Source organism: Rousettus aegyptiacus, unplaced genomic scaffold (genome assembly GCF_014176215.1).
Source record: "Rousettus aegyptiacus isolate mRouAeg1 unplaced genomic scaffold, mRouAeg1.p scaffold_m13_p_17, whole genome shotgun sequence".
Taxonomy (NCBI): Eukaryota; Metazoa; Chordata; class Mammalia; order Chiroptera; family Pteropodidae; genus Rousettus; species Rousettus aegyptiacus.
The window spans coordinates 15,273,623-15,292,717 of NW_023416292.1; the positions used below are offsets into that span (position 1 = coordinate 15,273,623).

At 43.4% G+C, this 19,095-nt stretch overlaps 1 protein-coding gene across 6 annotated transcripts in view; it reads right to left on the minus strand.

Moving 5' to 3' along the window:
* Positions 1–4,827: 4,827 nt before the first annotated feature.
* The window catches only part of CEP350 (centrosomal protein 350), a 116,477-nt gene continuing 102,209 nt past the window's right edge, over positions 4,828–19,095 (minus strand). For all 6 annotated transcript variants that reach the window (XM_036234556.1, XM_036234555.1, XM_036234557.1 and 3 more), the window contains 5 exons: positions 16,895–18,873; positions 15,652–16,059; positions 15,413–15,559; positions 12,790–12,912; positions 4,828–8,695 (listed from right to left, as the gene is read on the minus strand). In XM_036234556.1, the coding sequence (XP_036090449.1) occupies positions 8,531–8,695; positions 12,790–12,912; positions 15,413–15,559; positions 15,652–16,059; positions 16,895–18,873 (2,822 nt within the window). In that variant the 3' untranslated portion in view covers positions 4,828–8,530. The remainder of the gene's footprint in view (positions 8,696–12,789; positions 12,913–15,412; positions 15,560–15,651; positions 16,060–16,894; positions 18,874–19,095) is intronic.

The following is a 19,095-nucleotide window of genomic DNA, read 5'->3' on the forward strand; positions in this document are numbered from 1 at the left end:
CGCGGGCCTCAGGAACCTGGAGGCTAACGGTGGACTTCCAGAAAGCGAGTGCCAAGGTGCCGCCCTCGGCCCCTCAGAACCTGACGCCACTGCCATCACCTGGTGCCGTGGTGACGGTGACATGGGAGACTGGTGCGCCGTTATCTTCCATCCCCCTGCGGGAGAAGGAGCAAGACCGACCTGCATGGACGTGGACCAGCCTGCAGTACGCTCTCCCCGTGCTTCTGCAGGGAACCCCCAAACCCCCTGTAATATGCCAGCAGTGGCCGGGGCTAGATTCTAACACGTCCAAGGGCCCCAGGAGGACTTGTCACCCACTGTATTGACGACATCCTCATTGGCAGCCTAACAAAGAATAAGGTGACCGAGCCTTGCATGACATCATGGACCTGGTGCCACGTGCAGGCTGGGCCGCCAGCCCTGACAGAGGCCGGGACCTGCTGCACAGCCGCGGTTCCTGGGAGCCACGTGGGCCAGCCATCGAAACAATATTCCTGATAAGATTAAACAGAAGTTTCTGTCCTGGACAGTTCCCGCCACCACCAACAATAAAAGATTCAGCAACTGGTCGGCCTGTGGTGTCCCCTGACCTGGGTTTCTTTTGGCCCCTTTTGTCAGGGTTACCCACATTGTGGCCGCCCTGGAATGGGGCTTCTGACCACAGTGAGCCCCAGAGGCCACACCCCATACAGTGATACAGGCCCCGCCAGTGCAACCCGCCAGCCCTATGAAACGACGCGTTTCTGTGACTTTTACCCATGCAGACTGGAGCCCGGGACAGCAAGAGACTGCCCCTGAGTGCACTGCCCTTGGATTTGGACACACAAATTACCCAAGGCAGCCACCAGATACACTCCTTCAAATGGCCATTGGGACTTACTGAAAACAGCACCTGGCCACATAAGTGCTCTGTGTGTCCTTCTGACCTAAGCTGCCCAACCTCACCTGGGGACCCGCTAATCCTGCTAATAAAACAGGATGGGTTCAACAAAGCTCCATCATTAGATAAAAACAGTCCATCCGAGATGGAGCCCATCCAGGCCCTGCGGGGTCGGCTGACGCCATAAACAAGAGGCCACTTTGCCAGAGGAGGCAGATGGTGGTCGGGCCGCCCCCCGCCCCTCAGCTCAGCGCGGCCGAGGTTCGCGGATGTCCCATCTCAATGCTGCCATGGGCTGCCGTGGCCCTCTTTTCCAAGGACGGCCACCTTTTAACTGAGGCCAGGCGAGAACACTGCCCCAAAGGACCCAGCCGTCTTCACGGCTACAGAGGCCGCTCCAACAGCTACTAAATTACAGACCCCTCAGCAGCTACAAACCTGGGAGCAATACAGTCCAGTGACTGACAAGCCAATAACTGAACCACTAAGGGCTCCCTGTGTGAGACTGCGACAACATCTGTAGATGAATAAAATCCTCCCCATCATTCATACTGCCTATAACAAAGAACCATTAAAAAAAACAACAACAAAAAAAACCCAAAAACACAAACAGGACTCACGAGGTAACATAACGTGCTCCGCAAATCGCCCTGATTGCCTGTTGGGTCCACCACAGAATGGAACATAAATGTCCATCTCAGGTACAAAACTGGACAACACCACAAGGATTCAGCCCCCAGAAATGAAAGCCGAAGCTGCGATGCAGTCACGTGACTCCTGCCAGCAAGCGCGGGGCCATGCGATGTGGCAAACCGGGCCACATCGAGTGGGCCTAGGTCCCACACCGATGTGGCAAATGGACCGCACTGGACTGCTGTCCCGCGGTCACGACTCTAGGCGCTCACTGCGTGGACACATGTCCCAGTGTGCCACGCAGACACAGAGACCACTGCTGTGGCTTAAAAAAAAAAACGCCTCTGCCCTGTGTTCACACATCCGACATTCCACGTGATCAAGATCACATTCGCGGCCCAAACAACACAGCGAGGAACCTGTTCCTGCGAGATAAGGTGGAGCGCGCATGCTTCCTGTCATCCTGAGACACACAGGTAGCAAAGCACCGAGCTGAGCAGCTCGGGCAGCGATACCGACCATCAAGAAAACCACTTACCAGAAGGCACGTGGCCTCGGAAAAATCACTCGAACATCAAACGCTACGCTCCAACACGTGGCGGGGGACCGGGCAGTCGCCAGACGAGGCTGTGCCAGCAGAACCCCAGGCTCAGCACCCCCGACCTCTGTTTTCCTTCTCTCCTGCTGAGGCACACTCCCTGTGCGTGATTGTGGTCGGGGCCACAGCGGCGTCACCAGTGGGGCCTCCGAATTCCAAAGTGAGGCAGCGCTCCCTTTAGGCACCTCTCTCCCGGGGAGCCCCACGGGGACTGGGGAAGGGATGACAGAACATGGCGGCCCCAGGGCTGGCACCTCTGACTCGAGCGGGTGGTATTATAGGACATGTCGCGGGCATTCGACGTCACTTCCCTCCCCATGTTGGATGATTAGGCCAAAAGATTTGGGCCCCACAGGGCAGTGGATCCCGAGGAAGTGGAACAGGAGAGCATCTCGGCCTCTGGGGGCTCCCAGAGCAGCAGACAGATGGGAACGTGAACCTGTCTTCTTACTCCAGGAGCCTCTGCTGCGCCGGGCGCCCCAACACTGATGAGAACCGGCACAGCCCGGGGACGAGAGGGAGCTCAGACAGGGCTGGGTCTGCCGTCCGGAATAAAGTCCGTCTTACCCTTCACCCCCATTTTCGTGGCTTCTCCGGGACACAACTTGGACTTTCCTCCGGCCCAGCAAGAATCACTGAACTCACTAGCCGAGTAGTGACGGACACTCGAATAGCCCTCAATTATGTGCTGGCGGAACAGGGCGGCGCTTTTGTTACCGCCAGCGCCTCTTGCTGTGGGTCCCTCCGCACTGCGCGGGAAGCAGCCGCAGCCGTACACCGCAGGCGCCGATCGGTTCTGTGACTCCAGTGGGCTCGGTCCAGGCACCGGGCTTTCTGGTGGAGGGCCACGCTCCCCGAGGCCTGGTCACCGCCCTGGGTCTGGCTCTCCTAGTGCCCCTGGTGAAGTGCAGGACAAGGAGCTTCTGCAAGCACACCGCATCCCTCCGGGTTGTTCAGGGGCCGTCACCCAGCTCCGCCTGCAGTCGGGCTGAACGGACAGTCCCCTCGGAGGTGGTGTGCTCTCTCTGCTGTTTCAGTGGCTGAGCAGGGTTGGGGGTGGTGGACAGTCTGGAAAGCAGTCACCTGAAGCTCTGGCCTCCAGCATTGTCACATTGGAATGGCCGTTGGGCCTTACTCACCGACACAGAGAGTCCTCACAGCAGGTGCCAGGCTCATGGCCTCCTGCACGGACGCCTTTCCCTGCTTCCGACTGTGTGCTCCTTTGTTCTGCGGAAGCCAAGGGTTGGTGGCCCTCGCGCCAGCCCCCGGCCTTCGGCATTTCACACCCCACCGGGCCCTTTCACTGCGGCAGGAAGTGGGGTGCTCGCCGCCACGTCGCCCCCTGCAGCATGCGAGTGGATCCGCGGGCCATGGGGGGCGGATGCTTTCCAAGCGGCTGGGTCTTGCGCATGCTCTCTCCTGTCGGGCAGCCAGCGAGGAAACGCAGTGTCCCTCAAGCCTGGGGAGCCACTGTCTGCTCTCGGTGACCTCGTACCAGGCGCTGGTTTTTTGCCTGGGTGGCGCTCATCTGCCTTTTAACCCGACTCCAGAGCCTGGCCACCCAGGGAGCGGCGGAGCAGTCCCACGCTTCGCACCTTTTCCGCGGCAGCCGCGGCCGCCCCCTTCGGGGCTTCGCTGGGACTTCGCAGGGCGCTGGCTCGTCTCGCCAGCACCCGCTTCTGCGGGCCCTCTGCGCTCTGCTCAACTGCCGTCCTCCCTGACCATTTTCTTCTTCAAGATTCAACCTGTCATTACTATTGCACCCTTGGCACCAAACGCTGTATCTGGCACATGGTGGGCACTCAAGTACGTTTTACGAGACAAAATTTTTAGGCTCTGCCTCAATTTGGGGCCATTTTCTGAGAACTCGAACGTTCAAGGATGTGTAGGGTTAAAGGCGTGGCAGGGACGGCTGTCGGGAGGCGACCAGAGGGATTCGGGTGAGGTGATGGTGGTTACTCCTCCTCTGTCGGAGCAGGGATAACGCATGGCCCTGAGCACCACACACTCCAGAGGGCTCCGTCTTTGAAATTCTTTTGTTCTTCTGTATCTCGAGCTCCGTTCTTCTTCGAGCTCGTCTTTCTAGAAATTATAGCCTTCACATCCAGTCATCAGGTGGCTGCCCTTCTTCGTGGCCCACTTAATGGCGTGTGACCATGCCGCATGTGTTATCTCGCAAGGGCAACCAGAACTCAAGCCACCTGTGAGGAAAGACACGTGCCACGAATCACAGGGGAGGAGCCGGCGCTCCGGGACCGGGGCGTGATTCTCTGCTCGCGGCTGGGCCGCCCCCATTGCACGGCCCTTCCGTCACGTGGTCTCCAACACCGCGCCTGCTCCCTTTGCAGCACTCGCTGCGATTTGTCATGCATTGTTTTGAAATTTAGACTTTAGGCTTCCTGAGGCCAAGGATCACTTCTGTCATCTTTGCCGCACCCCCCCCCCCCCAGCAGCCAGCACAGTGCTCAGAAGAGGAAGGCATGCTCGACAACTGTCAAACAGGTGAGTGATGACATCGGAGCACAGGCTGCCCAGATGTGCGTGGTGACGACGTTCATCTGGGGCGTGAACAGCTCCCACACCCCGCTCACCTTACTTACTCAGCCGCCACAAGGGTTCTGCCGCCCAGTGAGAAATCAGAAATCCGTGATTTTTACGGGGACTGGCTTTCTGTACTTGACTTAAAACGTGAAAAAAATGAACATCTGATATGAAATTAATTTATAAATCATTTATTTACAGATTTTCCTTTTCTTAAAGTACATTTCAGTTAACAAATCTATTTACACAGGTATACATGGGAATTCATCCCAGTTATTTTACAGATCATACTTACAAACCACACCCTAAGTCTTCTGTGCAAAGTTGCACGGGATGTGACTATTGGCTGAAAATGGCCTGGTGACCAGGCTATTTACACATACACAGTAAACGGGTTTGTTTTTCATGTCTGCACGATACAGTACACACACGGAGGCCGAGCCTCCCAGAGAACACTTTGCAATGTGTTTCCCAAGAAGGCTTTGCAAAGTCCGGAAGGAAAGCTATTAAACATAGGTTAATTAAAATGATAGTACCTCCTTTACATCAGTTTACATTTTTTCTTCACATTTTTATAATACAAAGATATTTTATTGAATTGCTGCACAACCAGTTTAAGATGATTTGTAAACATGTAAATTCCTACAATTTGCATTAAACATCATTGTAGTTTCTATCATTTGCTCTTTGAATTACTGTTTATTCACTAGTATTCTTAAGGTAGTAAAAGAAGATGTAAGTTTGAACTTCTTGCAGAAAAGTTATGAGTCTCTAATGCTGTGCGAGTACACACTTTATTCAAGTATTGCAAAAAGCTAAGGCCACTTTTTTTCAAGACAAGAAAGTGAACAAAATTGTTTTTATCAATAGGCCACAACACTCTTATGAGCAATGAAATCTCTTCCGAAAGATAGTTTCTCAGAGACCTGTAAGTCACAGAAGGAACTTTCTTTCCTTTTAGGTAAAGGAAAAACAAATTACCTTCTTTATTAACTACTTTTGAGCTCTTCCCACTTTTCCCTAGAGTAAAAATTCCTGTTTAGACCTGAAGAGGGAATCTATACCCTGTACTTATTTAACCCAGAGTTAAGTACCCTGGATAGCACAAGTTATTTTGGACTCAGAAATAAATCTGAAGCCGATATGTTGGTTTACTACTAAATTCTGAGTGCTATTCTAAAAGATATTACTGCTGATGCAAAGATCTTTTTCTTAGAGGAGTTATGAAGAGTGGAAGAGGATGGGGTGTGGGGAGAAGGAACAAAGAGGGAATATTTAGATTCTTGGTTAAGAGGCAGAGCTTGATTAAAAACACCCCAATATGGAACAAGTGGCTGGGGGTCCATATTTATCATTCCCAACCCTAACAATAAACCCCTTTCAAATTTATCCAAATAGTTAAAATAAAAAGAAATCTGCTAATTATAGATTCCTTTGTTTTCTGCTACCAAACTATAATCATTTCTAGCAAGGAGCAAGACCGATCACTTCCTGCCTCTCGTCTGGAAGCCAGAGTTCTTCGGACAGTGAAGACGGCTGGAGGACATCAGGACCGCTGCGGCCGCGCCCTTGGCGGCGTTCTTAGGAGGGGACTAAGTCCAGAGACAGCTGATTCCACGGACTCAGAGCATTTCTTTCCTTTTCTGGAATCATAATGTCATAAAGAATAAACTTTCTTACTAAGAATGAATTTAGGTCTAGGTCCAAATAGTGAGTATGTAGAAAAACAACCTATATTCCTATTATATTACTTTTATATTCATTTATAAAAAATTTACAGCAGCTGCGAAGTTTCAGTATCATAAGGACAATGTAATCCTACAAACAGCCAAAGGATGTAGACAAGATGTTGTTCTGTCTTCCAAACACTACAAATTGAAAAAAAAAAAAAGCTTTTGCTTTTCCTTGGCCACATGAAAATATTATTTCCACACTACTGGTTAATAACCCCAAGAAACCGTAGCTTCTCTCAGTCAATTTGCTCATTATGGCTACGAGACTAGAGCTCAACATCAGAAGCCCAGAGGAAATGCTGGCAAGACACCAACCCGAGCACTTCCTGAGACCCGATCAGAACGTTTCAGTGCTTTCCTTATTTGTCAAGAGCTATCATACCAGTCATTGTGCAAAGTGCAAATATTCCAATGATGATTTCAGTACGTTTCTCCTAATGATAAGATGAAACCAAAGAGGAATGGAAGTGTGCATAGTGAAACATTTGAGATGCAAAGGCAAGTTGGAGGAAAGATGCGGAAATGAATGAACATGCACACTTAAAGATTAAACCACCTTTGGGTTTTCCCAACATATTCTGAAGCTGTAACATTCCAGGATATTTGTAAATATGAATCCAGTGGATGTCTCACATCATGCTTCTAATCAGGACCTCCAATATTAAGGCAGTTACATTCACGCCTAAGAGTGTCCACATTCTTCTAGATTACTTGAAGAAGGATAGAACTGATTGACACAAACCAGTCAGGAAGGCAGAGCGCTGAGGACCCAGGGGAGCATCGCGTGTGCTCTGACGTAGCAGCTGGAGTCTATGTAATGTTTCAGATCCAGTTGATAGTTGTGAGAAGCAGAGCTGCTGCAAGAGGCAGAGTTAAACTCGACAGTGTCTTTACACCGTTTTATCCCATTCCTGCTGCTGCAGATGATCTTGGAAAAAGCCCATGTCTTTTCACTGAATTAACTGCCTTCTTTGATAAGTGTATGGGTTTGTTAAAAACGTAGGTTTTCCTGTGCAAAGGACTATGAGCCATAGAAGCTTCAAGATAGAAGTGTAACTATTAGATGAAGAATCTTCCACTTCTGAATAGAGACACACATTTTCAACTTAATAATTTATCTTAAAATAAATTAAACAATGTTCCATAGCACAAAAGCAGCACACAAACAACAGACAATATCTTTTTGTCTTTGGTGCACACTCATTTCCTAAATCATTCAAGTAACAGTGTCTCTGACTTCTTGGGGAAAGATAGGAGTTGAAGGTTCGAAGGCCAAAATGACTTATTTCCACTTTTGCCGTGCGTGATGCCTGAGATGGTCCTGAGGATCTGCGAATCTGGGAGCAGCTGGCAGAGGTTCAGAAAGAGCAAGAAAAGTGCGGGATGGACGAGGGGCAGAGGGACCGGCCCTGCGTCAGTCCTTGGAGCCCAGTCTTCAGTGGGACATTTCTCTGTATTCGCGCCCAAATAGAGAAAACTAAAAATAATGCAAAGGTTTAAAATTATTTCGATGGTGCTCAGAAAGCAAGGCTTCCACTGACTTCTATTGACCTGACAGCCTACTTGGTGCTGCTCAACTACAATAATGGAAAATGGTCTTCAAAAAAGAAACGAAATGAACTATAGCATGTGGAATAGGCGCACGTCACCGAACGTGCCTATTCAGAAGTGGTTAAGGGTTTAATACTGTTTAGAAACTATAATATCCTTTATGACTTTCATGGTATAGACCAGGATTGCATTTTAGAAATGGTCTAACGCAGTTATTTATATCCTCTCCTGCCTGACTTCAGACTCAAGGACGTGATATCTAGCCTAAGCTATGAGGTAAGTCTGGTGTTTTCAGCCCTCATCTGACACCCAGTAGGAGTGTGAATGAGAGGTGCAGAATGATACCATGTGTCAACATCAGGTGTGCGACCCTGCCCACTGAAAATAACCCATAAGTCCAGTGGACAGTCTCTAAAGGCAAAGGCTGTAATACCAGATATACCGCACTGTCCCGTGGACTCCAAACCAGTAGTCGTTAAGAACAGGTACAAGGTCCAGAAGCACTCTTGCTATGATGGAGATGGGGTGTGTATCAGGAGGCAGAAAGGCCCAGGACTCACATTAACACTCAGTGTTCAGTTTATTTGGAAGATGTCACACAAGTAGCACTCTCCCCTGTTTTTCACTGATCTGATTCAGAACATCAATGGTATCTCTGATCAAGGTCTCAAAGATCCCATCGGCCAGCTGCATCTTCACACACAGCTCATCCTCATCGTAGTTCACCCACTGAGCCTCCTCTTCATGGAGCTCTTGCACCTACAATTGAGAAAGCACAGAGGTTAGAAAAATCCATGTCAAATAAAAGCTGGGAAATTTGTTATATTTGCTGACTTTGTAGTCCCATCCATGGGTACACAGGCCAAGGAAGCAAGCCAGAGGAAAAAAGGTGTTGTGTGATGATACCAGCACTCCTTTCAAAGTTGCAAAAAGTTAGAAAACTCAATGACAATATTCCGGTATTTTATAGCTATTACGGATTACAAGCATGCTGTCTATGTCAACATAAGACAATGTGCATAGAGATTTAAAGGGGAGAGAACGCGAATCACTAGATATGTGGTTTTACAGTTATAAACTGCATGTACCCAAAGACAATACTGGATATGATTCTGAAGCATTATAAATAAATGAATAAAATTTAATGTTCATTGGAGTATTTCTAAATGTACTATTGCTTAACTTATTTTAAAAATCATTGCTATACATACTTGTTCTTTTTATATTTCAAGAGTTGGGGATTCTTAAGGCAAACCAAAACTGATTAACTTAGAAGTAACCGCCCAAGATTTTTTGCTTGTTTACATTCTTTCTCATTCTCCTCTTTAAGGGGGGTTGTTTGAAGGGTATGCAAATATTCATTCCTTTGTTTTATAAATTATGCTCCCTGAACCAATACATCACCAAAAAAGGTTCTAAAGTCAAATGAGTTTTAGAAAACTCCCTCTGGAAGTTTCGCAATGCATATTAGCCCATTAAAGAGAAGATCACCAGAGTGTCTTGTATTTATTTGATCAAAGAATTATTTTGTGCAGAGGTGTAAGAAATAGCGTTAGCCTACTGATAAGCTGATGTCCCTCTCTGATGAAAGACACTGTCAGCAGCCTAATGCAGCACTCCGTGAACTGGTGCTCACAGAGGCCATGTTCCGGGCAAGCTCGCGGGTTATGTTCCCAGAAGATTTCACACCTCCCATGGACTTATTTATTCAAACGAAGTTGTACAGCTTCTTTTTATAAGTTATCTCAGCCTTTAGTATTAAATCTGTTCTTTGAGCGACTTCCTCCCCAATAATAAAATTTAGAAATACTTTCTATCCCAATGAAATGGTTTTTGCCCTTATGGTAGAGATGCAGGCTCAGGACATTACCCACCATATCTGGGTACCCGACAAGCACCCCCAGCATCTCAAAAGCTTTGTTGCCCCCTAAGAACAGAAACTATTTCCCTCTCGGCCACTGAAAACTACCCTCATATTTTCCTTTTTGCTTGCCCATCAGAAAGCGCAAAGGCCAACCTGGAACTTTCACTATGGCAGCTGAGGGATCTTACGGCTTAGGAGTTTTCCTAAGCCTTTGTGAGTCTCTTGGGAATGACACAGATAAAAATAAACAAAACAAAGGTAATTATAAACTATATTAATCAAGGTACAGTTATGCACTGCTGCATGACAGGAGTATGTTCTTAGAAATGCATCACTAGGTTGCTTTCTTCGCTGGGTGAACATCACGGGATGCACTTACTCAAACCTGGATGGTACAGCCTACCGCACACCTCAGCTACGTGGTGTAGCCTACTGCTCCTAGGCTGCAAGCCCACAGTGCATGCCACTGCACAAGACAGCACGAGATCAAATCAAGCAGAGACAGAATGATGCAATCAAGAGACTCTGTAAACTCGAGATGTGTGAGGCTGCTGCCCGCGTCACAGCACGTTGCTTTACAGCAAACTTTTTTTTATAGGTAGAAAGAACACACTGTAGAATAATGGTTAAAAAATACAGTAAATACATAAAGCAGTCAGAGTCGTTTAGGGTCACAACCAAGTGTTCTGTACTGCACATAACTGTGCACTACACTTTCGTACGGCTGGCAGCACAGGTTTCTTATACCAGCATCATCACAAACACGACTCATGTGCTATGGTGTGATGATGTCACTAGGTGACAGGAATTTTTTAGCTCCATTAAAATCTTACAGGACCACCACTGTCTGTGTGGCCCATCGCTGACTGAACCATCATTATGCAGTGCATGACTGCATAGCATACAGAAAAAGGGAAGCAGTTAATGACTATACTCATTAAAATATACAAAGATGTTATATGGTCAATTCTGAGCACTGTATTTAAAGAGGGACACGAACAAAGCGCTAAAGCTGATGATATAGAAGGTGCTCGGAAACCCTATCGGACTATAGCGGGGAACGCCGAAGTCTACTAGGGAGAAAAAGACTCAGGCGAAACATGACAGCTGCCTCAAAGGCGCACAGGAAGAATTAAAAAGTGTTATGTAAAGCCTCAAAGCTATAGAAGCAAATTGTAATTAATAACGTGAAAATCAGTTTAAGCTTAATAAGAGAAAGAATTTATCAACACCAAATAGACTCAGGAGCTATCTAATATCTGATCATGAGTTAGCTAGGTAGTTTCGCTGCAGGATTTAAATTTAAAGTGCAATTCTACTTACAGGAGGAATATTTTTAAGGCTACCGTATACCAAGGATCCACAAAAGCTCGTCTAATTACAGCAGCACCACTTATTCGTGGTTTTGCTTTCCATGGTTTCGGTTACCCACAGTCAACCGTAGTCTGCAATATTAAATGGAAACTTCCAGAAATAAACAATTCATAAATTTTAAATTGTATGTTGTTCTGAGCAGCAAGATGACATCGCTTGCTGTCCTGCTCCGTCCCACCTGGGACAGGAATCATCCCTTTGTCCAGAATATCCGTGCTGTATAAGTCGTCTGCCCATTAGTCACTTAACAGCCATCTTGGTCATCAAATCAGTTATTAGAAAGAGAGACCACACTTACAGAACTTTTACTACAGTATATTGTTATAAATGTCCTATTTTATTATTAGTTATTGTTAATCTCTTACTGTGCCTAATTTGTAAATTAAACCTCATCACAGGTATGTGTGTACAGAAAAAAAGATAGTATATAAAGGGTTTGGTACCATTCTCAGTTCCAGGCATCCACAGGGGTCTTGGAACACACCCCGCTCAGATAACGGGGGGACTACCATACTTGTTACTCATTCCACATCACATACACTTTGAGAATGCATCGCTAAAAACAGCTCATCTTCTTAGCTAACCTGAGATGTAAATTAATCACGATCTTTGTGACGTGGTAACGGGACAGTGAATAAGAGCTAGAGCTGAAAGAAAGACTTCTTTTTTGGCTAACGAAAGCCTTTGTCTATAAAACATTCTTTGTATTTTACTTATCTCAAATAATGTTGAAAGGCACATGTATAGAGAGAGTGATTAGGGCCCTTCCCAGTCCAAGCAACGATAGCCAAATTATGTATTTTAGCTGGAGGCAACTGTTAACAGTTAGTAAAATAGTCGCACCACATCACGCGTGCTTTAAAAGGGCAATTGCCATTCTGTCTGGGGCCAGCGCCTCCCCCTGGGTGGATTCCTTGCTGGCCCATTCAGGGATACTGCTCCAACTCTCGCCTCTGCACCATCTATCGGCTTATCTCTTTCGAGCTAAAAGAACCCTCTCTTGTTACCACTTCATCCTTCATTTTTCTCTTTATGAAAAACTCCATTGAGTTAATTTGTGTGGATCAAATGAAATATGAATGAAATGTGAATGTAAGTGTTAAGAGATACATGTGTGTTTCCTGAGGTTTGCTACTACTTAACATTCGTTTAGAGAAAAATGGATAAAAGACCACTTTATTCCCTTTCCTTGTCGTTTTATAAATCTTTTTTTCTAATGCTAGAGAAATATATTGTAAAATGGAATAAATCCTATCCACCTAATAGTCTATCTAGATAATAATAATAATGAAATAATCACAGCTAATAGTTATTGAGTTACGTGCAGGGAACTATTCCATATAAATGCTCATTTAATCCTCCTAATTCCATCAGTTAGATATTATCATCGTTTTTCAGATAGGAATACGAGGCACAGAGAGGTTAGCCAGTTTGTCCAAGATTATACCAAGCGGCAGAACAGGGAGTGAAACACGGGCAGTCTGGCAATGAAGGCTTGAAGACTTTACTGTCATAGACTTAAGATCGGTTCTATTCCCATTCCTTCAGAATCCAACTACATTCTGATTTTAGAAGAGACGGTCAAAATAAAAACAGTTCAGTTATATACACTGACCAGGATGTGATCCACCCGGTCTCTCTTCTTTCTTCCAAATTTCATCATTTTCTGCCAATCTGTTTTGTTGTTTGGCTCCTTTTTAAGACTGAACAACTTGAGTACTTCAGTTGCTATGAAGTTCTGTAAAAATAAGAGGAATGAATAAAACACAAACAATAAAGTTTGAGATTTCATGGTTGTAACGTAGCAAGCGGATCTATGCTAATACAACATTTATAATAAAAGACAATCTAAATTTCTTCTGCTTAGATTTTGAAGAGAAAAGCATTCTAAAAGCTCAGACTATACTCACTTAAGGAGTTTTGTTGTTACACAACATTCAAAAGTAAAACTCATTGATGAATCTGCAAAGAAAGATCACTTTAGAGTCCCCTCTACCCCAGAACCACTATTAGCTAACTTCAAGCTGGCAAAACTACTAAACGAAGTATAAAATAAAAAATAAATCTCTGACTCTGAAAAATCCAACATGTGACCAAAGTACGAGGTTTTGGGTGGGATAGTTTATTTTGAAGCATCAAGATTCTAATATGTTAAACTTAAAAAATATTAATCAACACTTCAGTATGAGAAACATGATAATTTTACTGCTAACAATATTTAAATTACCATCCTTTAAAAAAACTGTACGAAATGTTATTTCAATATTAAAATTAGTGGGGAGCATCATTGTGCTTTATATTGGTGTACGTATTTTGATGATTGCTGGTATATGTTAGGTATCATGTCTTAGTTTCAACTTACTTGTTCTTTGTTATTAATACAATAATTTGGGTCCTTATTTTTAAATATATTTAAAGTACATTAAATATATATTTAAGTCTCTATATTATTATTACTTGTTAAAAAACAATGTTATTAGTGGGGGAAAGGACATTTTATGAATCAGAATCATTTCAGAAGTTTCTCAATGTGCCCCTAAACTCTACCACTTATTACTCAAGCGTGCACACGCACGCACACACACACACACACACGCACATTCATGCGCACGTATCAACTGTGGAGGGCTGAAAGGAATGGGGTATACTAGGGTTTGAGAAACTCTCCATGTGGTTCTGATACTCTATTCCTCAAAGTTGAAAATAATTTTAAACGTATTTTTAATGAATCAAATTAATCTTTGGAAATTTTCTTTTTTTTCTACTTACTTTAATGTAAGCAGGGGCTGACAAACTTTTCCTGTAAATGGCCATACTGTAAGTATTTTAGCAGGAGAGCAGACACAGGCAATATGTAAACGAATGGGTGTGGCTGTGGTCCAATAAAACTTCATTTATAAAAACAAGTGATGGTTGGATTTAGCCTGTGGGCCATAATTTGCCTACCCTGATGTACACACACATTACGTCTCATAAGTACCTGCTGGTGTTCTGTCAGTATAAAACATTTTCAAAAGCTTTCTATAGTTAATAATACTGAATTGTACATTTGAAAGTTGCTAAGAGAGTAGATCTTAAAAGCTCTCATCATAAAGAAAAAAATTTGTAACTATGCATGGTGATAACTAGAGTTACTGTGGTGGTGATCTTTTCATAATATATATAAACATCAAATCACTATGTTGTACACCTAAAACTAATATAATGTTGTATGTCAATTTAATCTCAACAAGAAAAGACTAAGTTGTTTAGGCAATGCCACCACATTATATACCAGAATAACATATATGTTCCTTTAATGTATTTTGATAGTCCATGGAGACTATGGATGATGTAAGAAAATACACCAGTAAGATGAGTATGTTCTCTGAGGGAAAGAAAGCTTCCAATGATCAAATAAGTTCGGAAGAAAACTCTAGAGCCTTGCTACTCAAAGGGGTCCTAGAATCAACAGCGTCACTTCGGAGCTTGTTAGAAAAGCAGAATTTCAGGTCCTAATCTAGACCTACTGAGTAAGAATCTCCATTTTAACAAAATCCTCAGATGATTCATATACATGTTAAATCTGAGAGGCAGTGTACTGGAAATGTAACTTTTGTTGAATCAAAGAAACATGTGACTTGGTAGAGAGATTCCCACCAATGTGACTTTAAAGTTGGTTTGTTGGGAGTCTTGTAGCTTTGGGGCACTTCATCTTTTCAGGAGCTTCTTAGATAAAATACAATAATTTTTATGCATCATATTACCATCCCACATATTTTAAAACCACATTATCAATTTGAAACCTCCAAAATCAAAGATGGAAAGGTAATATCTCTGTGTCTACGGCCAGCATGTTTGATATAAGACATGTTTTCAGCTGTACTTCTAGAATGTTATCCTATTCCTAAATTCCCAAAAACTTACCTAAAAAGCCTATGTGGTACAATTTACCTCTATTTCCTGATTTTTCTTAGGTATCATAAATTCTGTACTTTTAGGAAATAACAATTAAAATATAAGTTTGCTTTTGCAAAAATTTGAAGATTCAGTATTCCCTCTCACTCCCACCTCTCCCATTGCTCATGGATTTAATGAATCAAAAAGGATTTATTGATTACCAACTACGGGAAAGGCCTTGAGGAAAGAAAGGTGAACGATACAGATGAGTACCTGCTTTTACAGCATTATAGCATGTATAGATCTGTATAAAGGAATAGCAAGTCCAAAAAAGAGATGCTCTATAGTTTACAGTTTACCTTGATTTCATCAAGGTTATTGGGATTTTTCACGCGCCGAAAATAACTAGAGTTGATTCTGCATGGTTTCATCCAGACAGGCTGATTCAAGTTGGGATCCTCAGCAAATATTTCCTCAAAAATCTCTTTTGTTAAGTCAAAAACCGCCTTGATGGAGAAAAATAAAATAAAATGGCTAAGAACCCAAATTTCAGACGAGAGAAATTTAAAAGTTAGAATTATCCTTCCATGTTACGTACCTGTTTGTAGACTCTCTTACTAGTGCTTTCTATATCTAGACCCTTACTGGCACAGCCAAGTAGTTTTGTAGGGATACTGATGCTGTGAAGGTCATGACCTAATTCTTTCCATCTCCAAAGTTCTTCTGCTGCATCATGTACAAGAACTTCCACGTCCTCTGCAGTATGTGGGACTGCCAAGAGTGGTTCACACGGCTTAGGGGGAGGCCTTTTAGGTTCTGCCATTAGAGGTACAACTGTTTCTTCTGCCTTGTTTTTTTGGATCTTGTGAGAAGAGCTCAAACCAAAGTCTTCGTCAAACCAGTCTTGATCATCTCCTAACACACTCAGGAACTCCCGGCTGATCTCAAGTTCAGCAAGTCTCTTAGCAAGCTCTTCCTGCCCACTGGCGCCAAATACTGGACTCTCCTGCAGAATGAAACCATTGAAATAGAGCACTACTTAGTGATTTCAAGTCACTTAAGATTTTTTTTAAAGATAAAACCAATATATTATTTGTGTATTTACTATCCCTATAAATGAGCAAACAAAAACAATACGGTGGCTACTAATGAACAATTAAAAAAACTATCTTGTTTCCCATAATTCTGCTTACATAAGCCTTATAACTGAATTTTTATAAAATGTTTATTGAATAGTTTTGTTTTCTTTTTGTATCATCATTATTCTGTTTCTGAAGGACTGCCTTGTCTCTGAGATATGGAAATGGAATATGAAATTTTTCACCTTTGGTAATTATTTGGCTCAAGTTACTCAAAATCATTACTTTTGTTTAATTATCTACGGGCAACCTAAACAAGCTGGGGGTCTGAGTATGTGTCATAGTGGATATAATTCAGTTTCACCAGAATCAACATCTCAACTGGTAATCTCTGCAGAGCAACTATGATTGAGTAGACATGGGGACAAATAATTTCACAGGAAAAAAGAACTGGGTTCTGAACCACTGGAAAGCTCCATGGGATCAATGTGTTCAATGAATCTAAAGGGAGTCTAATCTGTGAACAGTATTCAGGGGTTGTCGATCCAGCATAAACCTGTCAGTGTCTGTCACAACCCTACAGTGACCACTCATGACATAACAGAGGACAATTATACTTCAGACAGAAAAAGTTACAAGGCCTTTAAAAACTAGTACAGTGATCTTTTTCTAAAAACTACATGTCACACAAAGAAACCCCTGACTTAAACTACACTACAAAGGTAAGGTTAATTGACATGTTTTTCTAGACAAAATACTTACAGGTCTAGGACACAGATCGGGTGAGGAAATCTCTTCCTTTTCATCTTCTAATTCAGACCTTAAGAAGCTACCCGGAACATCCGGTGACTGTTCCTCAAGATTTTGGGATGGGCCTTGGAGTGGTGCTTTCTTTAGCTCATCATCAAGAAGCTCTTGGTTGCTAAGCTGAATTTTCTCATTCCTAGCTTTTTTGATTTGTTGTAGTTGACTGACTGTGTCCGTCACAAAGACTTTTAGTAAACTGTCTGTTAATAAGCTGACTGTTTCTAGTTGTTGCTTCGACTTTTCTTCCTCACTTAGTGATGACTTCAGCTGGGCTTCCAACTGGGTCTTTTCTCTCGTTAAAAGGTCCAGAAGTGGGGTAGAAAGCGATTCTGAAACCCTGGGATGTAGGTTCTCTTCCTTTTCTGTACACTGCTGCTGCTGCAACTCTTCAGAAAAGGTATTATCTAAAGTATCGTCTTCTACAGCAATGGAAACCTTCTCTGTGGCACCAGAAACAAGGTCTTTGTTTTCCTTTGAAGAAAGTGAATCCACTGAAGACTGCTGGTGAACATGGGCTTCAAGATCCCCAGAAATGTCCCGTATATTTTCTGTTTCTAATTTAAGGCTTCTATCAGCCGAGGCTTCTGCATCGTGCATACCAGGTACAGACTTCTCATAAAAACACTCAGCTGCATCCTCCTCCCTAGCAAACATGGGACCCATTGTATCTTTTTGTTCCTGATTATAGTATCGATACTGTTCATCTGAGTAAGAGTCTTCATCTTCATTTACGTCTACGTAGTCGTCGAAGTTTTCTGGAATGTGAGATATCTTTTGAGGAGGAGCAAAAATACCATGCTTCTCCTTGCACACAAAGTACACAATGCCATCGTATGTTCCATTGTTATTTCCTTCAGGTTTATCCAGCTCTACTCCAGCCCAAAATCCTTTAGCAAAACTAGTCGCACCTTTGAATCGAAGAGTTCCTGGCTGAACATTGCTGATCAATACCCTATCACCGATGTGGAAATCAAGCAACTCGTCTGCAACAGAAACAGACGCCAAGGAGGAGGACTCGGGAACCCCCCGCTCATGCTCTACGTCACTGCGCTCCTTACTCTTCATGAGCTCAGTGGGGGACTTGAGTTCCAACAGCCTTTCGGAGTGGATACTGCTATGAATAGAAATGCTTTTCTCACTGAGGCACTCACTGATTTCATCATCACTACCAAAGCTAGTGGCCCTACTCCTAGAGCTCCTTGTTGGCTGTGACTTATCCCTGCAAGACTGAGAATCTTTCCTGAGTGACAACAAAGATAATACCTCTAAGTCATCATTGTACAATTCAGCCGAAATGTCCTTCTTGAAAGAAGACACTTCAAAATCTTCAGAGTATGACACCTCTTGAGGAGCAAAAAGATGTTCTGACAAAGACGAGTCCCTTTCCTTTATGTTCTTTTGTTCACGAATATCTTTTTCTGATTGAATGTTTTGACTGCGGTGCATATCTTGATCTGATTGTCTCTCTTTCAACTCTTGTTTATGAAGATTTTCAATGGTTAATCTCACTAAATCTTTCTGAACATTTATAGAATCTAAAGGAAGATCTTTTCTTGACAGGATTTCAGACGAATCTCCCTGTTCCAGGTCCACTTTCAGTAAGACATCAGACTGCCTAGATTGTTTAAAGTAGGCGTCTTCAATTCCACTCTCCTCCAATTTTGCATAATTTATTTCTTGTATTTCTGATTTTTGAGTGGCTTCTTCTTCAACCTGGGCATCTGACATATCCAGAATTCTATTAGAGGTATTTAATTCTTTGAGAAGAGATGGCACATTTTCCAGAGAATCTCCGGATTCAGCTCTGGTTTTCCTTGATCTGAGAATTGGGGATGAAGTCTGAAAATGTTCTTCTGTTCGACTTTCCAATTCAATCACTCTCTTTGCATATGCAGATAAAGACATTTCTGATACTGATCTCTCAGAACCTGCATCTTAAAGGAAAAAAAAAATCACATCAAAATTATTTAATTGCAATCTTTCAATTTCTGGACTAAAGTTTAAAGAAAAGCCAAATCTTAGCGAGGAAAAACTCTAGTCAATAAACATGGTTATTATATAAGGTAGGTTTTACCTTTAAGAGAATATACTGTGTCAACAATAAACAAACATTTAAAATGACTGAAAATTTAAAGTTGGAATAATTTCTTAAGTGT